General features: G+C 39.3%; 1 protein-coding gene across 2 annotated transcripts in view; it reads left to right on the forward strand.

The window, feature by feature from the left end:
* The window catches only part of SGO2 (shugoshin 2), a 54558-nt gene that overhangs the window by 3731 nt on the left and 25307 nt on the right, over nucleotides 1–25520 (forward strand). Inside the window, exons 2-5 of one of the 2 annotated variants that reach the window (XM_047773178.1) lie at nucleotides 8021–8132; nucleotides 13426–13560; nucleotides 16014–16189; nucleotides 17652–17729. In XM_047773178.1, coding sequence (XP_047629134.1) covers nucleotides 8108–8132; nucleotides 13426–13560; nucleotides 16014–16189; nucleotides 17652–17729 — 414 coding nt within the window. In that variant the 5' untranslated portion in view covers nucleotides 8021–8107. Of the gene's footprint in view, nucleotides 1–8020; nucleotides 8133–10425; nucleotides 10544–13425; nucleotides 13561–16013; nucleotides 16190–17651; nucleotides 17730–25520 lie in introns of those variants that run through there. The other variant, XM_047773179.1, reaches the window with a different exon arrangement.

Consider the following 25520-nt stretch of genomic DNA (forward strand, 5'->3'; position numbering starts at 1 on the left):
AATCTTCTCAGAAGGCAGCAATATTCGTCTTTTTCCAACTTTAGCAAACATGCTAACTTTTTCTTTCTATACAGTGCTCTCTGTTTAAAACAAGAGCGGCCCTAGAAAAGGCAAAAAGATTTAAAAAAAAAAAAAGTTCAAAAAAAAAAGAAATTGAAACGGTAAACGTTCTATAGAAACATGATGGGATGGCCCAGAAGGAATGAGAGCCTGTTTGAAGATTATAATTATACATGGATGGCATTGTACGTGCATGGCATTATACATAATCATCTCTGTTATGTAACTTTCACCCAGCACCGCCCCACAGCCATAGTGTAGGTGCTGCTAAGGAAGTCGATCTTTGGGCTCACCTGGCATTGAGATTTAGTTAAGTAATATAATACAAGGAGAGAAGAGTGAGAGATGAGGATGTTTATAAATGGTTGCGTCCCAGGGTGACCCATGGACTCTAAGCTGGGTAAGGAGGGAAATAACGATATAAAGGTGGAGATGGATAGTGAAAAAGTAGTGAAGTTAATGGGTTGGGGAATCTCAATGAAGTTGAGGAATTATTGAATAGGAGGACTAGAATAAATGAGCTGGAAGAATTGGAGGCAGTAGTCAAAGAATATCACACTCGAATTTAAGATTTTGGAGGTCATTCAATGACCATAATGCCAAGGTTCCAGGCTGAGATGGGGTGGAAGACAAGGTGATAGAGGTATTATTAGATGCGTTTCTCCATAAATAGTAACTCACCAAGAGTGGAGCAGGTGTAGAGAGAAAGATGATGAAACAGAAGCTAATGTCATCAGTAATGGATGATTAGAAGAAACTTAGCAGACTATGCTGAGGAGACAGGGAGAGATACTGTGTCCAGATGGCTACAGTTCAGATCAGCTAGGGCTTAGAAAAAGGAAGGAGGAAAAATTGTTTGTTAGCAGTGATGGGAGAAAAGAAGACACTGACCCCAGCCCTGACATACGTGGGGAGTAGAAGGAAAAGCAGTCACAACTTGAGAGAGCTACAGGCTACAGAGGAAGTTAGGTCCTCGAGAAGCAGAGAACTCTCATGTTTAAAAAAGATGGGAACATTAAAAAGGGGGAATTGTAGGAGTTCTCCTGTGGTGCAACAGGAACAGTGGTGTCTTGGGAGTGCTGGGACATAGGTTCAATCCCTGGCCCAGCACAGTGGGTTAAGGACCCAAAAAATGTCTAGAATGGAAAACAAGATATAAATCTATATACTGATAAATTACATGGGGAAATTAAACCAGAATTGTCAGTTCCCAAACATATGTAAGTAGAACTACTGGACTTCAAAGATAAAGAAAAAATGCCTATACCTCTACACACACAGAAAAAGATCAAGAAATTACAAGAAAATTAAACTGTCACCAGACTGCTCAAAAGTAACATATAAGAAAGGCGGCAATGGAATGGTATTTTCTAAAAACTGAAAAAAAAAAAGTGTGAATCAAGTTTATTCAGTCAATCTGTCCTTGAAGTGTCAAAGCAATAGAAAATAAGTTTTTAACATGAAAAATTCAGGGAATTATATAGACATGAGCCTTCTTGAGGAATCTTTGAAAAGGTGATTTCCATTCAACCATGTAGCAAAACTTCATCAAAAGACATGATGGTGGAGTTTCCATTGTGGCTCAGCGGGTTAGAACCCAACTGGTATCTATGTGCATGTGGGTTCAATCCCTGGCCATGCTCAGTGGGTTATGGATCTGGCATTGCCACAAGCTGCAGCATGCGTTGCAGATGAGACTCGGATCTGCTATTGCTGTGGCGTAGGCCTCTGTCTACCACTTAGATTCTGATTCTACCCCTAGCCCGGGAACCTTCATATGCTGCAGGTTCGGCCCTGAAAAAAAAAAGAGAGAGAGACGTAATGGTGGTCATTTACTGCATTTAACTGTACACCTAAAACTAAACAAAGATGAGAAGAACACTCAAAGAATAATGTTATATGTGATGTGTAATTGGTTCTAACAAAGTAGAAATAATGCAAGTAAAAATGGAAGAAAAGAGAGAAAGAGGAAAGTAGAATAAGTTCATTGTGATATAGGCAATAGATGAGGGGTATAATATTTAAATAGACAAATCAGACCATAAAAGGTTAAGTTAGAAAGACAACTAAAGGATTTATAAGAGGTATGAAGACAAAGAGAACCACTAGAATAACACTACAAACTGTCCTAAATACCAAAGGAAACTTTTTTTTTTTTTGGTCTTTTTAGGGCCACACCCATGGCATATGGAGGTTCCCAGGCTAGGGGTTGAATTGGAGCTGTAGCCTCTGGCCTACACCACAGCCACAGCAACACCAGATCCGAGCAGCGTCTGCAACCTACGCCACAGCTCACGGCAAGGCCGGATCCTTAACCCCTGAGCAAGGCCAGGAATTGAACTGTATCCTCATGGATGCTAGTCGGGTTCATTAACTGCTCAGTCACAACGGGGACTCTCATGGGAAACTTTAGAAATTAAAGGAGTAAGGAAAACGTGTCATGTACAGAAAGACACATAATATTAAAATCATTAATGTTATATAAAATTATTTATTTATTTATTTTTGTCTTTTTGCCTTTTCTAGGGCCACACCCGCAGCATAGGAAGGTTCCCAGGCTAGGGGTCTAATTGCAGCTGTAGCTGCCGGCCAACGCCGCAGCCACAGCAATGGGGGATCCCAGCTGCATCTGCAACCCACACCATAGCTCACGGCAATGGCAGATCCTTAACCCACTGAGCAAGGCCAGGGATCGAACCTGCAACCTTATGGTTCCTAGTCAGATTCATTAACCACTGCAACACGATGGGAACTCCTAAAATAATTTTAACATAAAATAATATGACAGTGGGACTAAATATATACCATATCAATAAATATGAACAGGTTTTATTAAAAGAAAAAGATTTTTAATTTGATTTTTTAAAAAAAGCTTAAAAAATGGAAAAAAAGAAATAAAGAAAAAGAAAAAAAAGCTGCTGAAATGAGACATGCCTAAATCAAAATACCAGAAAGTTTAAAACTAAAAGAATGGGCAAAGGTTTACTGGGCAACTGGAAATTATAAGTGGAGGTTATAATCCTGGTATCAAGGTAGAATTTAAACCAAATGCATTAAATAAGACAACGAAGGACATGCTTTAATATCACAATTCACAATGAATAATTTACTTACCAAATAACTCAGAAACACATTTATAAAGCAAAAATCATAGGACATGCAAAGAAACACGAATAGAAATATGTTAGTAGCAGGAAACTTTTAATGTCCCACTTTCAGTACAACTAGACCAAGTAAACAAAAAATAAGGAAAAGAAATATAGACGTAAATAGCATAATCAGTAAAGTAGATTTTATGGATATTTTTACTTTAGACCCTAAAAATAGAGACTACAGTAGTAACAAAGAGGATTAAATGTTTCAAAATAAACTTAACAAAAAATGTGCATATCTTGGAGTTCCCACTGTAGCCCAATAGGGTCGGTGGTCTCTGGGATGCAGGTTCAATCCCTGGCCCTGCGAAATGGGTTAAACATCTAGTTTTACCACAGCTGCAGCTTAGGTGGCAACTACAGCTCGAATCAGATCCCTGGCCTGGGAACTCCGCATGCTGTGGGGCCGCCAAAAAAAAGTGCAAATCTTATATGAGAAAAACTATAAAATGACCCTGAAAGATTTTAAGAAATGGGCTTGAAACAAATGGAAAAACATTCCATGATATCACAAAGATACCAGTTTTTTCCAAGTTACTTTATAAATTTAACCAATACCCGTAAGATTTTTATGGAGCTGGACAAGTTGATATTAAAATTTATTTGGGAAAATCAGCAGCAAAAATAGCTAGGAAGATATTGATAAAGAAAAGTTTATGAGGGGAGATTAGCTCCACCAGTTGTTAAAATACACTATAAATCTGGTGTGTTTATCTACTCATGGTACTGGTGCATAAACTGATAAATAGATCAGTGTAATGAAATAAAGTCCCAGAAATACATATGGAAATTTAGAATGTGATAAACATGGTATCTCAAATCACTTGGGAAAAGATGGATATTTTATTTTAAAATTTTTTTTAAATCATTTATTTATTTATTTATTTATTTATTTATTGTCTTTTTGCCATTTCTTGGGCCACTCCCACGGCATATGGAAGTTCCCAGACTAGGGGTTCAGTCAGAGCTGCAGCCACTGACCTACGCCACAGCCACAGCAACTCGGGATCCGAGCCTCGTCTGCAACCTACACCACAGCTCATGGCAATGCCGGATCCTTAACCCACTGAGCAAGGCTGGGGTCGAACCCGCGACCTCATGGTTCCTAGTCAGAACCACTGAGCCACACGGGAACTCCCAGGAAAAGATGGGTATTTTAATAAATATTAGTAGGACAACTGGTTTGCTATTTGGAGACAGATAAAATTAGAATCAAGTTTCACACTATAATCAAAAATAAACTCAAAATGGGCCAGGGATATAAATGTCAAAGATGAAACCTTGTAAGTTCTAGAAAAAGCATGATTTTTTTCTCTTTAAACTGTATGTAGGAAAAGACTTTCTAACTATGACTTGAAATTCAGATGCAATAAAAAATAAAATTGATACATTTGATTATGTTAAAAGAAAACTTTGGGGATTTCTCTTGTGGTGCAGCAGGTCAAGGATCCAACATTGTCATTGCAGAGGCTTGGGTCACTGCTGGGGCACAGGTTCCATCCATAATGCTTTTGCCCAAATAACAACCTAAGTTTAATCCATAGGAACAATCCCAAATGGAGGGGGCACTGTCATTTGGTTAGTTGGTACATACTCTTTTTTTTTTCCCCCTGCTTTTTAGGGCTGCGCCTGCAGTATATGGAAGTTGCCAGGAATCAGAGCTATAGCTGCTGGCACCATAGCCACAGCAACACCAGATCTGAGCTGCAGCTGTGACCTACACCACAGCTCACAGCAATGCCAGATTCTTAACCCACTGAGCAAGGTCAGGGATCAAACCTGCATCCTCATGGATACTGGTGGGGTTATCCTGATCTATACCCTTTAAAGATGGCAAAGTTACGAAAGACAAAAAAAAAGTCTATAACTTTTCCAGATTAGAAGAGCCTATAGAGTCAAACTGTCAAAATAAAATCTATTATAATAAAGATAGACATTTACTTCAAAAGAAAAAATTTAAATAAACTGTACATTATATAGGCTGTCTGCAAATTATTCTAGCAAGACCAGAAAGACTTTGTGCAAGCTGATGTAAATATATCTTCTACATAGCTCTGATTATCTCTTTTTTTTTTTCTGCCCCCAAACCTGTGTCCTCACTGCCAAATAACTGCCCTGTCTCTCTTTTCTTACCTAGTTCATAGTTCATACCTATTTGTTAAAGTTACCTCTTTTCCTCATATGATTGCCTTCTCCCCCAAACCCTTCCATATGCCACAAGTATGGCCCCCCAAAAAAAGTTAGGCTGATGGAGAAGATACATGATGTTTCATGCACTTAAAAAATTATGAGTTGTGGAGTTCCCGTCGTGGCGCAGTGGTTAACGAATCCGACTAGGAACCATGAGGTTGCGGGTTCAGTCCCTGCCCTTGCTCAGTGGGTTAACGATCCGGCATTGCTGTGAGCTGTGGTGTAGGTTGCAGACGCGGCTCGGATCCTGCGTTGCTGTGGCTCTGGCGTAGGCTGGCGGCTACAGCTCCGATTGGACCCCTAGCCTGGGAACCTCCATATGCCATGGGAGCGGCCCAAGAAATAGAAAAAAAAAAAATTGTGAGTTGTCCTTTAGTTGAGAAAAATACTTCATGTTTGCTTTAAGGGTGAATGTAGCAAAGTTTTCAATAGCCAACTGTTAGAAATATTTAGCTACTTACAAGTTCCTGCTTTGGCTAAGAAAATTTTGATGACTGTTTGTTTGGGTTTGTTTATACTCATTGTCTAAATTTTTACTTTGGGAGAATCTGCAATCAAGTGTATTTATCTTTTCCCTCTCAAATTCTAAAATGCTTTAGTCAGCAGGCAACCCAGTTTAAACCAGTGTGTTTTACTTTTTTTCTATGACTAACTGTATCTTAAGAAGCCCTAACTTTGCATACAATAGGAGCTGAGAGTTTTAGGCACAAACTAATTATTTCCTTTCATTCTGTTAGATAAACTGTTTACAGAGAAGGAAGTTTTGGTCCATGTCTAAATAATGTCTCTGCCTTAGTTTTTAATAACTTAAAACTATCAAAAAGCTTTACCGGTAGAGATGTCTTTTTAAATAAAATGATAGATAATAGTTCTACATTTGTATGAGTAAGAAAACTTACAAAACACTTTTCCTTTTCAAACTCATTTATATCTACAACAGCTGGTCTTTCATCTCTTCTTCCAGAGGAAGACGCAATCCTGAAGCCCATGGCTTTGCCCTTGTTCCAACCTCCACATCCAGGGAACTCTTCTCCACCATGACCCACCTCCTTCCATCCATTCTCCCTTTCTACCAACTTTTCCTCTAGCTTATACAAAGAATACAAACCCTCCCTCCACCCTAGATGCCCTGGAGCTTTTGTCACTTCTCTTTTCATCCTCAAAGAATTGCCTGCTCTCTCATCTCTGCATCCTCTCTGCTGCATCCTAACTGTTAACCCCCAGGGCTATTCATGCTCACATCTCCAGCTGCCCAAGACCAAGTGAACTGTTTCCTCTTTGAAAGGAGCGCCTCCCTTGTCCTCTGTGTGGCCGATGCCTCCTCCTCCCTCTCACTGCCTTTCCTGCTGCCCTTTCATCTTTTCTCCATGTATTGATGTCCACCGGGGTTCAACCTTCCAGCCTCCTTGTGCTCCTACACACACTGCCTCCTTAACTTAATCAACTCCAGAAATTTCAGCAGAATTCATTATTTTCCACAATTGCTATTCCTTTGCATTTGGAGTGATTAGTAGAAGGGAGAAAGGGTTATATGATATGGAAGTGTGGGGACAGAGACCTCTTGGGAATATCCACGTGGAGAGAACTCTTAAGAAGGGGGCTTTGGGACTCCGTGTTGTTGGGCAGCGCACGTTAAAGGAAGTCATAATGAAGCTAGTGAGCACAACAGCTGACTTCAAGCCTCTGGCCAAGCCTCCAGTTTGCATGGTTTGGATTTTATCACTGGAAATTTTGGGGAAAGAAATGTTCAAACCTTTTTGGAACTCCCTGTGGAGGCACAGGTAGAGGTTGGGAAGCAGACACTGCCCACCACCCCTCCCTGTCTCTCAGTGCATGGACTATGTAAATCTTGGTGAAAGCACTACAATAAAAACTACTGCTGGAAGTTATGGCGCCAGCCAAGCAGTAGACCAAGACCCTGATTTTTTTTATCCTTCCCCAGAGACGCCTCCTTCCACATATACTTATACCCAGATCAGAGAGAAGAATGCCTGGTGTCCCTATTACATATTCCCTGTCTTGCTTAAATCAAAGAGACAATCTCAAATTACCTCCAGATTCCACTTACGGAAATGAATGGGAATGGACAGTTTGCTCATCAGCCTCATTCATCTGCACCTCTAGCATCATGCCATAAGGGACTCCCCAAAAATGTATATTGAAGAAAAGGAGGAGACCAGCAAGCAGGCAGCCTGGTGAAATTCACATGATGGACATCATACCTGGAAACTAAAATGGCAGAGGACAAGTCACTTCTTCCATTCCCTCAAAGAGGCCTAGGTGACATGGCCTGGGTTTAAATCCCAGCTGAACCGCTTACTAAACTTTGCAAAAGTTGCTTAAATTGTCTGTGCCTCTGGTTCCTCAACCATGAAAAAGAAATAATAGTACCTACCACATAGGTTCCTTGTGAGAATGTAAAAGGCATGTGAAGGGATTGACACAGGGCCTAGGACAGGATAAGCACTTGATAAATGTTTTCCGCTGCTATTACAATTATTACCTGTTCCTCAATGGCACAGCAGGAAGTCTTTTTATTAAAGAGAATAGAAATAATGGTTGTAGTAAAGTAGCGTCAAATACTGAAACAAACCTTTTTCCTTCTTTTGGCCGATTAGCTCAAAATGCTCTTCCTGAGTCCAGATGGGAGGCAGAGATGGAGATGACCTCTCACTAAGAAGCTAATAAAGCCAAACAAAGGTTGAATGTTCAGGATTCCCCTGCAGCTGGGTAAGTAGCCTGTGATCCAGGCTTGACCACTCAGGCACACCTAATCCAGGCCTAGCAACAGGAGCTAGTGATGCCAGGTGGTAGGGATGGGGGCACTGCCACACAGCCATGCCCACTTTTCCCAGTGGTAGCGGCAGTGATGGTCCCAACAGCAGTATGCAGGGCCACTGCTGGCTGTCCAAGATCAGCAGCATCCTCACAGGCTATGATCGTGGCTAGGTTCTTGTCTGCTGCCAAGGGCCCCTGTTCCTGCCTGTTTTTCAAGCCTATATCTCTTATCCCCTTCAGAGATGCTTTAAATAACCCAATGTCTTGTTCTGCTTCTATCAGCCTGGGTTAATTTTTCTTGGATTAATTTTTCAAACTGGAAGACTGATACAGATTATCAGGTCAGATGGTTTAATAGAATGTACATATATTATTTCTACTTTGTTTCATTGGTTTATTGATTTGCAGTGTGCTTCTACATGGCTCCTGTTCAGGGGCTATTTTTCTGGGGTGATTTTTTGTTTTAGTAATACTGAGATATTGAAAGGGATTGTTGTTGTTTAGCAAGAAGCTTTCCTATTCGCCTTTTCCCTCCTTTCTCTTTTTTGTTGTGTGTGTGTTGGAGGGGGAGGTGAGTCAGGAAAATCAAATTATAATTGACTGGAATCTACCCTTAGGTAGAGAAAATCAGGTAACTAATGAGTACAAAAATGAGATGAAGGGAAAGGAGCAACACCAGTGCCCTGTATAGGAGTATCACAAAACAACTGTGAACTCATTTAAATTTTTTTTTTTTTTTTTGGTTGCACCCATTTGGCATGCGGAAATTCCCAGGCCAGGGATCAAACACGGAATTTGCAACCTGCACCATAGTTGTGGCAACACCATATCCTTAAACCACTGTGCCACATTTACTTTAACTGTTTTTTTGTTTGTTTGTTTTGTTTTGTTTTTTAATAGATGGGGAGTTTGCAACAAAAAATCCAAAGGTAACATGTGTTCAAGATACAACTAACTGTATGTTCACACTCCTGGTCCAGGGCTTGTGGCACTATCCATTTGCCTCCATCCAAGAGGCAAATGACCTAAAAGCAATCTGAGATCCGGTTAAATTCAGCCTAGTCAATTATAGCTTTTAAGTTTATGGTTGTGTATGATGACCAGTTACATTTTTGAGAGCTTTTTACAATATACAAAGCATTCGGTTCATTAAATTCTCTCAACTGCTTTGAAATAAGGTACCTATAACACACATTGAGCATTTAACATGTCAGGCTGGGTAAACAAAACATAGTGCTAGCTAACACCTAGATAATCAGAAATTTCTGTAATTGATATATTTCTTTTAAAACCTCTATTGTTGAAGTTTTACTGTAGTGAACACTGTAACTTTAGCAGGTGGGCAATCAATAAATATTTTTCTAGTTACACAAGAATCACTAGCAACATCTCTTTTGAGACCAACCTTGAAATATATTATACTGAAGATCTAACTCAAAACCCAGTTTTGCATGATTTGTCTAGATTCTCTGAAGTAAAATGTAAAGTTGTGATTTTCAAATGTCCCCAAATGAACAAGATACTGACAGGAACATGAAGTTGACTGCATCCCTGTATAATTAATTATTAAAACCTAGATTTAACAAGCTGTTTTCATTTTTAGTCTTAGTGGCATACAAAGGAGAAATTTCATTTTCTGTATAGTTTTTCCAGATTCTTTGCATAGATTATGAAAGTCACGTGTGAAAAGAAACTAAGCGAATTGACTTGGAACATAAAGTGATTAATATATATATTTCTGTGTAATGAATAACAGAAAATGCCATTCTTGTATATTTAGCTAAAACAAACCATTAGTGTAAGACTTAGGAATTAATGAGACCCAGGATTTTCAATGAAATTTCATTGTCGCTTTCCCCTTGGAACGTTAAAAGAAAAGCAGGGAGGGCTTTTAAGTGAAAAGTAATTAACGCTGCTGGCATCAATAATGCAAAGAAATGCAAAGATGCTGAAGACTGGGTGAAATGTGGGCCAGCAGTCTCACAGTGATGTCGGAAACAGCAAAAACTTTCCAACAGGCTTCTAGTGGCTAGCAAGTCTTTTAAACGTCTGATTGATAAAGGGCGTTTTGTCAAAGGTGTGTTTCCTTTTTCATAAACGAGTCGAGACAGCACGACAGGTCCACGGTAATCTGAAAGCCGCCCCCTTCCAGTCTCGCTGGCCACGCCCCCTTCAGGCGTTCGCTGTGAGGTCCCGCCCTTCCACCGCCCACTTCCTGGTAACCAAGCGTCTTTGCGCCGGTTTGTCGGGACCTAATTGGCTGATGCCGTAACCGCCAACGGCTACGGAGTTTAAACCGAAACGCTGGCGGTGGACGCCGAGCTCTTGGAGCTGGGTGGTGGTTACCCCACGCTGAAGAACCGGTAAGTCAGTGGTTTGCGACATTTGGCGTGGCCTCGCCGTGTTTGGAGGACCTACCCCTTTCCCGAGCCGAACTTCCCGGTGCTGTCCTTCCGGATCTCGGGTCCGCCGAGCCCTGCGCGACCCCGCCCACTCCGCTGCGGATCTCCCGGACCGTGGCCCGGGCGCCAACCCGAGGGATTCCTTGAGGAAAGGCCCAGATTTGGATCTAAGTCGCTGACTCTTTCCCCTCGGGTTTGAGTGCTCGGTTCCGTGAAGGGGTGAGCCGCCAGCCAGAAAGCCAGTTCCTTGCAGGAGAGGAGTTTCTGTCTTTATGACTGCTCTTCTCCTGGCTTTTAGAACAGTATCTGGCTCTTTGTGAGCGCTCAGTGAATATGCTGAATGAACGTTAGAGACTGCTTACCCAAGTTCTTGGAGGAGCCCTGTCTTTTAGAAGGGGGGCTGGCTAAGGCGAAGGGGTGATAGAAGACTGGGAAGAACTTAGAACTTGAGTTGGGTCTTGACGCACAGGAAGGATTTCTGTAGGCAGTAGGGACTATGATTTTCCTAGATGGGAAATAAGTTCAGGAGAATTGGATGTGAAACTGAGTAGTTCTGGTTTAGACATAGCCGATGCCAGCCAAACAAGAGCTCCAGAGTAATAATACATAGGTAATATTTGTACGCGCTGATTATGTGCTAGGTCCAGTACTAGGCACTGTATGTGCGTTGGCTAAGTCCCTACACTGAGATGCCCTTATTTTATTTTATTTTATTTTATTTTGCCTTTTCTAGGGCCGCTTCTCGCGGCATATGGAGGTTCCCAGGCTAGGGGTCGAAAATCAGAGCTGTAGCCGCTGGCCTACGCCAGAGCCACAGCAACGGGGAATCCGAGCAGCCTCTGCAACCTACACCACAGCTCACGGCAACGCGGGATCCTTAACCCATTGAGCAAGGCCAGGGATCAAACCCACAACTTCATGCTTCCTAGTCGGATTTGTCAACCACTGCGCCACAACGTGAACTCCGAGATGCCCTTATTTTTTAAAATAATTTTCTAACTTTGGAAATTGGGACTTGGAGATGCTAGGATTTCATAGCTATGAAATATTAGAACTGGGGCACCAATGCAATCCAACCACTGTTTATATGTTCCTATGTGGAATTTAAATCCACTCATTCAACCAACCAAATCAGCAATGGAAAATAGTTGAAATTCCAGAAAGTTTCAAAAAGCAAAATTTGATTTTGCCAGTCACAGGCAACTATGTAGAACTTATATTGCATTTACAGCTATTTACATTGTATTAGGTATTATAAATAATCTAAAGATAATTTAAACTATACAGAGGGAAGTTGCATAGGTTTTATGTATATAATATGTCATTTTATATAAGGGACTTGAACATCATGAATTTTGGTGTTTGGGGATCCTGGGAACCAGTTCCCTGCAGATAGCAAGGGATGATTGTACTCAATCTCCATATGGTAAATCACCCTGGAATGGGTATCCCAGTACAAAGGACCTGAAGCTGAAGAATGCTTGGCATACACCAGGAACAGTTAGATCTTGGTAGCCAGTGTGACTTGAGAGGAATATCCTAGGGGGAGAGAGGGAGGAGTTGAAATTATTAGAGATGGGAAGAAGAGCAGGTAGTGCAGAGTTTTATTTAGATTGTATGGTTAATACACTAGTGAGAGCAGGAGTGGAAGTAGGGAGGTAAGAGGCTCTCAAAATAATTCAGATGAGACATGTTAGTGCCTTAGCCAGGCTGGTAGCAATGGAGGTACTGAGAAGTAGTCCAATTCTAAATGCATTGTGACAGTAGGTTGAGATGTGAGAGGTTTCTGACCAGAGCACCTGGAAGGATGGAGTTGCTATTAACAGAAATGGGGAAGGCTCTGCGTAAAGCTGGTTTGGGCAGGTTAAGTTATGCTATTTTAGTTATCCAAATAGAACGGAATAGAAAACTGTTTAAATCCAGGGAAGTTCAGGAAAGGGATATAGACCAAAGCCATACATTTTGGAGTTCGTGGCATCTAAGTAGTATTTTAAACCATGACTAGGATCTCCAGAAGAGTGAGGGTAGATAAAGAGAAGAGATCCAAAGAGGGAACCTATTATAAGTTGGGAAAATCTGTAAAAGAGACTGAGAAGGAACAGCTAGGTAACTGGGGGGCGTGAGGGAGGGGAGGCAAGAGTTTGGTGTTCTGTAGCCGAGAAAATGGTTTTTGAGGAGGAAGGAGAAATTGGTTGCATTAAATGCTGCTGTTAGATGAGGACTGAGAACTGACGGTTAGATTTAGCAGTGTGGAAGTCATTAGAGACCTTGGCAAAGCAGACTTGTTGGAACAGAGTGAAAGCCTAAGCAAAGGAGCTTCATAGGAGTGTTGGAGACTGTGAGTATAGACAATTCTTTCAAGGAGTTTTTTGGTAGAAGCTGAAGAGAAATGGAGTGTATGTCTGAGGATGAAGTGGGAACGGTCCCCATGGGATTAGGTCTGTCTCTTCTGTGCATATTTCTAAAGTTATACTTATTACTTTGTATCACAATAGAGTCTGTCTACCCTGGACCATGCATTCCATGACTGTGCATTCCTATGCAGCCAAAACCTGTTTTCTGTCCCCATTGCCTAGCCTAACTCCTGGTAGGTAGATATAATGATATAGGTTTGAATGAAAAAAAAAAAAAAAAGCCATTTGCCTTTGTAGGATTCTACTTTTAAACCACTTTTGATTGCATTCATACTTTCAAATTTTACATGGAGGGTTTTTGCGAGTACTTATGTACAAGTATATTATTTAATCATGATTTACTTTCTAGAATGTATTGATCAGTTTCCCTTTTTCCCTTTATTAATCAATAGTATAATTTCCTGCTTTCTTTTCATTTTTTTACTTCAGTGATGGAGTACCCAGTTATGGAAACCAGCTCACTTTTTACCTCAAGAATTAAGAAACCTGTGAAAGAGAAAAGAATTTCAAAGACTGCCAAGTTGAATGTTTCTCTTGCCTCAAAAATCAAAACAAAAATAATAAGTAAGTGTCATTAGTCTTAACATATACTCATATTTTTATTCTTTTTCTGGAGAATTGATATAGTATTTGATACTTTATTTTATCAAGTATAGAAAATGACTAAAATGACTGTTAAAGGAGACTTTCTCCATTCAATCCTGCCTGTTGCCTTCAGCTCCTATTAATTGGATAGTTGTGATGATTTACTGTCAGTGATAACAACTGAATTTTCAGCAGTGAGGCCTGGGTAGCCCATGGCAGCTACCTCCTACACTGCAAAGAAAATACTGACATGAGATTTCTGAAAAAGAACTTTAAAAAGTGACAGAGTGTCCTTCTGACATGCTGTTATTGCATTTGAATGATAGGTAATCTAGAGGCGGTTGGCCCAGATCGGGTACTGTGGTGGGTGATTTTATATCCAAAGCTCATCCTGAGGACACTGAGCACTTTGGAGATGGGGTTTCATGGATTCTGGAGCTAAGATATCAGAGGGGCAAAAAAAAAAAAAAAAAAAAAGGTAGGGGAACTCCCCAAGATACATTTTTATTACTTCTGAAAATTATCTCAGTTATTCATCTCCATCTTAGCAGGATTAGGAGAGGTTTCCTGCTGATAAAGCACCTGTGAAAGGTAATTATGCCTTGTGAAATAGCCAAGTCTCCTGAGTATCTTTAAATCATAATGTTGCCCCTACCCAGGTCTCTAGGTCCATGTTTTATATTAGACCACTGCCTATAGTGGCAATTCCTGTTCTCTTTGGCGGGTCCATTGCATACCCACTACTATGAAGGAATATACTTCATAAGTATATGAGTGCAACAGGAAAATATTATTATCCTGTAGCTTTTGGAAGTCCTAAGCTGGTTCTAGGCTATTTCCCTTTGCTATGTCACAGGTGGCTGTCTGAATCTACTTTCTCTGTGCCAGAAACAAAGTACTTTCTGGACGCTTATTTTTTAGATGCCCAACTGTCCTTGAGTATTTAAAAAATATTATTGGGAGTTCCTGTTGTGGCTTAGTGGTAACAAACCCGACTAGGATCCATGAAGATACGGGTTCGATCCCTGGCCTCGCTCAGTGGGTTAAGGATCCAGTGTTGCCATGAGCTGTGGTGTAGGTCACAGATGCAGCTCCAGTCTGGTGTTGCTATGGCTGTGGTGTAGGCTGGCAGTTATAGCTCTGACTCAACCCCTAGCCTGGGAATTTCCATATGCCACGGGTATAGCCCTAAAAAGCAAAATGTGTGTGTGTATTTATTTGTTTATTTACTTATTTTTCACTATTATAAACTATTATTACTACTACTATTACTATTAACTATTAATACTATTATATAAAAATATATTGCAGTTCCCGTCATGGCTCAGTGGTTAACGAATCCGACTAGGAACCATGAGGTTGTGGGTTTGATCCCTGGCCTCGATCCATGGGTTAAGGATCCGGCATTGCCATGAGCTGTGGTGTATGTTGCAGACATGGCTCGGATCTGGCGTTGCTGTGGCTGTGGCGTAGGCCAGTGGCTACAGCTCCAATTAAACGCTAGCCTGGAAACCTCTATATGCCACAGGAGCGGCCCTAGAAAAGGCAAAAAGACATAAAAATAAAATAAAATAAATAAAAACATATTACTATTATAAAACACATTTTACATATTTTTATTCAGTGGAATATGTTATTGGCTACTGGCGTGTAATTTAGAATTTTGAAAATATAATTATGCTTTAGGTGTACTAAAGGACCACTGCATGTAATGTAAACTTTACCAGGAATTCCCAATCAAGTTTCTTTGCTAACAACAGGAAACTGTTTCTGATTTAAGTTATATTTACATAGTGTTTGTAAAGAGAAGAGGTCAAGTTTAGATTGCAATGGATGCTTAGAAATAAGAGCTAGGATATTTGGGGTGGAGGTAGAAAATTCCACAGGGTTTAGGTGATCTATTCAATGTTATAGTGAGTACACTGCCTTTCACTTGAGGCTTTGAAAAGTAGACTTTGGGAACATGATTTGTTCAGTTCTGGAGCCACAGAAACTAGCTCTAAAATTTTTCCAGATTGGCTACCCTAATTTCTCTGGGCCGTCTCCACTTAGAGTTGTGGGATCAGCTTCTACATTCAGCATCCTAGTCAAATGTAGAAAGGATGGTAGGGCAACAAGTACCAAGATTTAGTTTTTGTGCCTGATCTAATTATCTAGAATACTGTGTTTGAGTCCTCTTATCCCTAGCTCTGTATTCACAAACATTCTGCAATTCTCACCACTCTTATTCATCTTCTTCTAGCTTTATCTCTTCAGTTCCAAACTCTGGATACATTTTTTTCAAAACTTCATCTGTGTGGTCATTCTCTTTTCTAACTTTCAGCTAAAACTTACAAAATGAAATACTTTTTTTTTCCAAAACAGTTTTATTAAGGAATATAGAAATGTATTAAGATATAAGGTCAATATTAATTCTTAAAATTTTTTTACAGACAATTCTTCTATTTTCAAAATTTCTTTAAAGCACAACAACAGGGCATTAGCTCAAGCTCTTAGTAGAGAGAAAGAGAATTCTCGAAGAATTACAACTGAAAAGACTCTATTGCAAAAAGAAGTGGAGAAACTGAATTTTGAGAACACATTTCTTCGTCTGAAGCTAAATAATTTGGTATGGAAACTGTATTGTGTCTGAATTCTAAAACTATATTATTATAGAATCTCTAAAAATGTTTTTCAAATTTGTAATTATATAAATAAATTATCGAAGGAGTGTCCCATGGTAAACTGGTAATGGGTAATAAAACAGGTTTTTGGTTTTTTTGTTTTTTTTTTCCCACTGTACAGCAAGGGGGTCAGGTTATCCTTACATGTATACATTACAATTACATTTTTCCCCCACCCTTTCTTCTGTTGCAACATGAGTATCTAGACAAAGTTCTCAATGCTATTCAGCAGGATCTCCTTGTAAATCTATTCTAAGTTGTGTCTGATAAGCCCAAGCTCCTGATCCCTCCCACTCCCTGTCTCTCCCATCAGGCAGCCACAAGTCTCTTCTCCAAGTCCATGATTTTCTTTTCTGAGGAGATGTTCGTTTGTGCTGGATATTAGATTCCAGTTATAAGTGATATCATATGGTATTTGTCTTTGTCTTTCTGGCTCATTTCACTCAGGATGAGATTCTCTAGTTCCATCCATGTTGCTGCAAGTGGCATTATGTCATTCTTTTTTATGGCTGAGTAGTATTCCATTGTGTATATATACCACCTCTTCCGAATCCAATCATCTGTCGATGGACATTTGGGTTAAAACAGGTATTTTTAAATCTGCATTCTAAATTTGTGCTTGTAGCTCTACAAACCAGTATAATACCTTGATCAACATTTGGTTGCTTATCATAAGCAAAACTTGATATATTAATATATCTTAAAGGAGTTCCCTGGTGGTTCAGTGGGTTAGGGTCCAGCATTGTCACTGCTTTGGCTTGGATCGCTACTGTGGCACAGGTTCAGTCCCTGGTCCTGGAATTTCCACATGCCACAGACAAAAAATAGACGCACACACACACACATTCTCACACACCACACACATGTATCTTAAGATGATGGGCATAATTCCGCCAGTAAATTGAAAGGAGAGGGGTGTTCCCAGAGTGTATTCTCCCTCTAGTGCCAACATTCCACCGGCTACAAGCAAATAGAATGAAGAATACAGTCATTGCTTTACCTTCCAACTTCCAATTCTGTTCATAGGCAGAGCAGTAAGAGTGAGTGATTAACTGGGTTGCAACTATAGGTCTGACTCCAAAAGAATAGAACTTATTTTAAAGTGGAAAAATGATTTATCCTACTTCTCCAAGGTTAAGTTCCTATGGCTGACAAACTATGTTCACTTGCTATATGAGGTATTATTATTATGAAAAGATTAAAAAAGGTAGGAAAAATTTGATTGATAGCTCAGAAGTATTCAAGATGTGTGTGTGTACTTGAACTATATACAGTGTAGCACCTTTTTAGTTCAATATGATCTCAGTTATTTCTTAAGTCTTTTCATCTGATGGTATATTCATAAATGTATGGTCTAATAATAAACTCCAAAGCTTAATTGAGTAAAAGGGTCTTTCTTTATTTCAGAATAAGAAGCTTATAGAAATAGAAGCACTCATGAACAATAACTTGATAACTGCAATTGAAATGAGCACTCTTTCTGAGGTAAGCAGAATTTATGTCAAAGTAGTATAATTTTCTTAACATTACTAAAGATAATTGAGATAAGTAGCATCAAGGTTAGAGATTTGTATCTTAAACTTTGTACAAAGGAATGGTAATAATATTGATTTTAACTGGTTAACAGCACATTATTTATAATAATTGATGATTGAAATTATTGACATTGGTACAATGGGTTATTGAGATTTTTGTATGAAAATTACCTTTTGATGAAAAATTAGCACAGGATTAGAAAGCTCAGGAGAAGATAATGGCCCCTATACAGACTCAAAACATATAAAAGACATTAGTATTAGTAGAAAAGTAGTATTTCAAATTAGGAAAGAATTTGTTACTAAGGAAAAGATGGACACAATTGAAAAACTGTTAGGGGAAAAGTATACTATTCTCTAAATTTTAGTTGGACCTAAATCTACAAAAGGAAATCATTTAAATGAGAAGAAATTAACAGGAATTTGTATTAGGCAGGAGAGGCCTTTCTATACCTAGAAACTGAGATAAAAACCATAAAAGAAGCTATTTATGAATGTTCTCAAAAAATTTTCTACATGGCTCAAAATTGTAAAAATTAAAGGTAAGCGATAGAAACCTAAACATATGGTAGACAAAGCATTAATATTAATAGTTAAAGAATCCTTTTGCTGGATTATAAATCCAGCCCAAGGAAAAAAAAATCAGTTGAAAAACCAGGAAGGGAGAAGGATCAAATATTAGTGAAGTCAACTCAATTACCTAAGAAGGAAAAATCAATGAAGGAATAACCAATGAGAAGGCAAAATATACGTAATACATAAAGTGAAGAAAGGTTAGTGAAGTCCCAATGTTAGATACATTTCTTAATAGATTCTGGATGCAGTTAAATGCCTCAGAGGGTGGCTTTAAATGGAATAGCCTGTATTTATGTCCCAGTTCTGTTACTTCCCGGTTCACTGACCTTGCCCTGAAGCTCTTAGAACCTTGGTGTCCTCATCTGCATAGCATAGATAATGATAGTATATGTAGAAAGAATTATCGTAAGAGACAAGCATGGCTAGCACATGTCCTGGCAATAGGAAGAGTGCAATAAATGTAAGCTATCATCTGTTTATTGTATGTGTATTTTCCTGTGTTTTCTAAATTTTCTGCAGATTCTCTACAAAAATTTTAGGTCATTTATAAAGCTCTTAAATGCATAATGTTTCGGGTAAGAAGACAGTGAGTTCTTTCAAATAATATGGTTGATGTTTAGCACCTCTGTCAGAATTTTTCTAAAAGCTAGCCAAAGAATAGGTACTTTATTGCCTAACTTAATCCACATCTGGATGAAGAAGGGATTTGTGTAAATCTCCTCGCTATGGGATAATGTTCACAGGAGGGATAGCTAGTAAGCATTATAAATTTGCTACCTAGGACAACGAGTGAGCAGAGTTGAGCCTTATATATTTGCACCCTGGAAGGAAAGGGGATGCTTTTCATGGAGTGTGTGGATAGTGGGGGATGTTGGGAAGGAGGCTCTGTTTTGCTGAGAGTGTAGAGTCAGTGCAGGAACTAACTTAGAGAGTAAGAGAAAGAAGCTAACTGGCAAGATGTGGAAGGGGAGCAGGTCATCACCCATACCTCAAGGAACTTTGGAGAGCAGACAGCCCAAAAGCACAGCTTGGCTGTTTTGTTGTGAGTTATGTGAGGTAAAGCTCCTGCCCTCCATTAGTTTTTTTTTGTTTTTGTTTTTAAATACCCAGTAAAGTCATTGTTCCAGCCTTTTATATAGTTATTTTTGGAGAACTTGAAGAAGGCTAAGATCAGTATGTGGATTTAGGAAAAGTGAAAAATGGAGAGTAAGTAGACGCAGAAGCTGGAGGATAAAGTGATAGCATACAACTTTGGTGTTCACTTTCTTGGACTTCTTATTCTTTACCAGACTAACTTTTACACATCACGTTTTCCAATTCCTTTTCTTCCTGGTTGGTGGGAGGACAGTGGGTAATAGAGACTTGTTGTCATAATATCAGAACAACATAAAAGAGTTCCCGTCATGGCTGAGTGGTTGGAGAACCTGACTAGCGTCCATGAGGACGTGGGTTCCATCCCTGGCCTCGCTCAGTGGATTAAGGATCTGGTGTTGCCATGAGCTGTGGTGTAGGTTGCAGATGTGGCTCAGTTCCCACGTAGGCCGGTGGCTGCAGCTCCAATTCAACCCCTAGCCTGGGAACCTCCATATGCCACTGGTGCAGCCCTAAAAGACAAAAAGATAAAAAGACATAAATAAATAAATAAATAAACAAACAAGTAAGTAAGTATAGGATGAAATCTATAGAAGGCAGTCTGTTCTGCCTTTACCTACTTTCTTCTCCATTCTCCTCTCTCCCCTCACCTCATGCAGGTAATTACTTTCATTTGTTTCTTTGTATTAAAACAATATATAAATGTTTTCTTAATTTTCTTTCTTACACGAAAGGTAACATACTATACTAACTGTTGTACGCCTTACTCTTTTTATGTGACATGTCTTGAAGCTCTCTCAATATACTTAAAGAGAATGCTTCCTTATTCCTTTGTGGAGCTGCTTAGGATAGATCTAGAATTGGACTGTTTAATCTATTTAATGAGGCTCCTGTTGCTGGACACTTTGTTTGTCTTTTGCTATTGGCTTAACATTAGTGTATAATGCCTTTTCCCCTTGTTTTATCAGTTTTTCCCTTCCTTCTGCATTAGTCCCATCAGGATACAAAAATGTTATCTCCCATCTTTAAGGGGGGGGAGAAAGGAAGGAAGGAAATAAGGAAATAAAACCTTTTATTCCAGTTATGCCCCCACATCCACAGCTACTGTCTCATTTTCTCCTTACCTCTACAGCAAAACTCTTTGAGACGATTGTTGACACTGTCTTCATTTTCTCTTGAACCCATACCAATTGGGTTTTCACCACCACTCCATTAAAATTGCTCTTTGAAAATTGATCTCCGTATTGCTAGATCCAGGTTTTACTCTGGAAATGTCTTGGTCCTTATGTTATCTTCACATGGCTTCTCCTAAGTTTCTTCTTACCTTTCTGATTGTTCTTTGTCAGTCTGTTTTCTGGTTCTTCTTTATTTTCCTGACTGCTAAATTTTGGGTCCAGCAGGACCCAGTTCTTAGACTTCTCTATTCTGTCTCTACTTGTTCCCTAAATGAGAATCCCCTGGTTTTAATCACTGCTAAATTTTGACAGCTCCCAAATTTGCATCTCCAGCCTGTCCATCTCTGTGAAACTCCAGACAATACATGTCCAACTACTGACTTGGTATCTCTATTTGGATGTCTCAGAGGCATCTCAAATTTCACATTTGCCACCAAACCAGTTCCTTTTGGGGTCTTCTTCTCAGGTAACTACAATTCTATTTCCTATCTTTTCTGTATACTATGTATCTAACCCTTTAGCAAATCCTTCTAGCAAGGCCTTAAAACTCAGTCCAGACTTCTACCACTTCTCCCAACCTTCACCTTTACTACCCGTATTCAAGCTGCCAATTATTGTAGTTGTAGCCCAGCTTGGGCTTCTTGCTTTTGCCCTTGCCTCTGTATATTCTCTTCTCAGCATGGCAGCCACAGCAATCCTGCAAAAATGTTAATCTCTGCTTAAAACCCTCCAGTGGCTTCCCACCTCATCTACTCCTGATATTATCTGCAAACTGAAACTCCTGTTCTTTTTCTCACCTCCTCTGCTCTCCCTCCCCTCCTCACTCATCTTACATACACAGAGCTCCCCCTACTCCCTCAGACATACGCAAGCTGCCCTGCAGGGCCTTTGTACTTGTTCTTCCTTCACATAGTAGTTCCCTTACTACTTCCTTCAAATCTTGACTCAAAAGTCCCTCAGTGAAGCCTTCCCTGGCAATCCTATATAGATCTGAATCCATTCCCACCCCTGCCCCAACACTGCATTTTCTGCTTCCCTGCTTTAATTTTTTTTCCTTAGCACTTAATTCTATGTAACGTAATTTTACTATGTATCCCATGAGAATATAAACTTCTTGAGTGCAGGATTTTTGTCTATACCAGAGTAATATCTAGAACATAGTAGAATGCAATAAATACTTACAAAATAAATGTTGAACAGTGTTTCTCTATAAAGAATAATGCTTTTTTTTTAGAGATTGAGGTACTTATTTATCTTGTACTATTTCTGTTATTGAGCTTTTGAAATAAAAATAATGATAAATAATGTCAAATTTTAACACCTTTTTAACACCTATGGTGATGATCTATAGTCTAAGTGTTTGATATGATGACTTATTTTAGTAGTTTTCCTAATTTGCAATTCTAGAATAAACTTCAGATATGATTTATTATTCTTTTAATGTGCTACTGAGTTCTTTTTGCCATATATTATTTAGGAATTTTATTGTTATTCATAAGTGAGGTTTCTTTGAAGTTTTCTTTCTTTTTAGGGCCGCACCCACGGCATATGGAAGTTCCTGGGCTAGGGTTCAAATCAGAACTACAGCTACCGGCCTACACCTCAGACACAGCAATGCCAGATCCTTAGCCCACTGAGCAAGGCCAGGGATCAAACCCAGATCCTCATGGATACTAGTTGGGTTTGTTTCCACTGAGCCACAATGGGGACTCCTGAAGTTTTCTTTTTGTAAAGTCTTTACATTAATAAAAATGTTATATATACTAAACTCATAAAAAGAATTTAGAGTTTTCTTTTTCCTATGTGCTGCAAAGATGATAACAATGTTAGAATTCTTTTTTTCCTTAAAGGTTTCATTGAATTCTTCCTTGAAACCATCTGGACATGGGTCTTGCATAGTGGGGATGGTTGTTCCTTGTTAACTTTCTTCTGTGGATATGAGTTTGCTTAGGAAATTTATTTCTCTCTTTTGTGGTCACTTTATTCAGTTATATTTCCTTAGAAAAGTATTTCATCCATGTTTTCAAGTTGATTTGCATAGAGTTGACCAAAGTGGTCTGTTGTATTTCCTCTGTTGACTATTTTTGTATGTTTGGGCTTTTTCCTGCCACTCCTCCACACACCTCACTATGGTTTAGGTCATTATGGTTTTCTATTTTTTCTTTTCTTTCTTAAAAGAACTATCTTTTGGATTTAATTTTGAGTTCTACTCTTGTGTTTCAAGCTTACTAATTTTTGCTTCTATCTTTAGGAGTAAGTCCTTTCTTCTGCTTTTATGTGGTTTCTTTTATTGATGCTTTTCTAACTTTGAGTGAGATGGATGCTTACTTATTTGTTTTTATGGCTACACCCGCTGCATGTGAAAGTTCCTGGGCCAAGACTGGATCAGAGCTGCTGCAGTCAGATTCTTAACCCCTGGAGCCACACTGGAGCTCCAGATACTTACTTATTTTTTATTCATTCTTAACTCTGGGTAAGGTGTCATTTCTCTCATATTGCTTTCAAGATTTTTGTCTTTGTCTTTAGTTTTGAGAAATTTGTCTTTGATGTGTCTTGACATGATTCCTTTGAGTTTATCCTTTTCAGGATTCCCTCACCTTCATTATGTAGACTGATGTTTTTTGCCACGTTTGGAGCCTTTTCAGCCATTATTTCTCCAAAATTATCTTGGCCCTGCCTTCTTTCTGGGACTCCAGTGACATGATGGCTGTATTATTTCACCACAAATCTCTCTGTTAAATTTTTTTTTTTTCAGTCTCTTCTCTTGCTCAAATTGGGTACTTTCTATTTCTCTGTTTTCAAGTTCACAGTTTTTCTCCCCTTTCCTTTCCATTCTGCTATTGAGCACATTGTTTTTAAATTATTATTTTTTTTTTGGTTATTGTATTTTTCAGTTCTGAATTTCCATTTGCTTCTTCTTTGTATCTGTTATTTACTGAGACTTTCTGTTTCTTTGCTGAGATTTTCTACTTTTTTTTTTCATTTGTTTTAAACATTTTGGAAATTGGTTATTGAAACATTTTTATGATAGTTGCTTTAAAAATCCTTTGATGTCCATTGATTGTCTTTTCACATGCAAAATTAGATTTTCCTAATTCTTGGTGTGATGAGAGACTCCAGATCTTATTAAACCTTCTGTTTTAACAAGCTTCCTCTGACACCGTGCTGGTGGTAAAGGGAATTGACACCTACTGCCAAGTAGAAGATCGAAGTTAAGGTTCCCCATTCAGTCTTTGTTGACACCTTGGTGGGAAGGATTCTCTCCTAACTGGTGGGTGGGGCTGGGAGTTCAGGCTGAGGCAACCCTGGCTGGGATAGGGATGAGTGCCTTATGACTTTTATAGCCTTCACGGACACTGGGATTGGGGGAATAATAAAGGGAGAGATTGTTACATTGAAGAGTGGTGAGAATCCTGGTTTTCTGCTAGACCTCTTCTGTCAGCACCCTAGAGGAAAAAGGAGAGGGGGCTTCTTGTTATTACCAAGAGGAACTGGAAGTCAAGCTATCCAGCTTTCCCCTCATCCTTTGCTGACAGTGCCTTAGATTTGGAGGACATTACCTTTTATGGCCCAGTGAAGGTAGAAGTCTAGGCTCCCCATTTGTGTTTTTGCACATGTGTCAAATCTGTGTGGGTCTGTTGCTACACTCTGTTCTATTTCATTGATCTATTTGTCTGTCTTTATGCCAGTGCTGTACTGTCTTAATTGCTATAGTCCTCTGTCTTTTTTTCTTCCTTTTCAAAATTGTTTTAGTTACTCTAGGTCCCTTGCATTTCCACATGCATTTTATTTATTTAGCTTTTTTTTTCTCTTTTTTTTGTCTTTTTGCCTTTTCTTGAGCCGCTCCCACAGCATATGGAGGTTCCCATGCTAGGGGTCTAATCGAAGCTATAGCCGCAAGCCTATGCCAGACCCACAGCAACGCAGGATCTAAGCCGCGTCTGTGACCCACACCACAGCTCATGGCAATGCTTAACCCACTGAGTGAGGCCAGGGATTGAACCCACAACCTCATGGTTCCTAGTCAGATTCGTTAACCACTGCGCCACCACGGGAACTCCTTTTTTACCTTTTTAAGACTGCACCCACAGCATTTGGAAGTTCCCAGGCTAGGGGCTGAATAGGAGCTGAAGCTGCCAGCCTTCACCACAGCCACAGCAACGCGGGATCCAAGCCACATCTGCAACCCTACTGCAGCTCACGGCAACACCGAATCCTTAACCCACTGAGCGAGGCCAGGGATCAAACCCATGTCCTCATAGTTACTAGTTGGGTTCCTTACTGCTGAGCCACGATGGAAACTCCCTCCATATGAATTTTAAAATCAGCTTGTCAGTTTGGCCATACCCCTGTTACTATTACAGTTTAGTACTGTAATAGGAAAACATTGTTGTGCCTAATTTTATGGTCTTTATAAATTAATTAAAATTTGTTCAAAAAATTTAGAAAATGTAGATAAGACAAACCAAAATTTTTAAGATATATTAAAATCACCCCAACTTTGAATTTTAGAAGACTATTTAAAAATAGTATTATGAGATGCAATAATATATTGCATAATACAGATGTAGACATGAGCATACTGCACACACATAACTTGACCCTGAAACAATGTGGAGGTTAGTGGCATTGACCCTCCATGCAGTTGAAAACCTAGATGTAATTTATAGTCAGCCATCCATATCCATGATTCCTCTATATTCTTGGTTCCACAGCCTCAGATTCAACCAACTGGGGATCATGTAGTACTGTATCCATATATAAATGGATCTATGCCGTTCAAACCCGTGCTGTTCAAGGGTCAACTATGTATGTAGAAATATTGTATATGTGTGGATAATACACATATGCATTTATCCAAATGCGTAGGAAAAAACTTAGAAGGTTATATACCAAAG

Source organism: Phacochoerus africanus, chromosome 3 (genome assembly GCF_016906955.1).
Source record: "Phacochoerus africanus isolate WHEZ1 chromosome 3, ROS_Pafr_v1, whole genome shotgun sequence".
In the NCBI taxonomy this organism is placed as follows: Eukaryota; Metazoa; Chordata; class Mammalia; order Artiodactyla; family Suidae; genus Phacochoerus; species Phacochoerus africanus.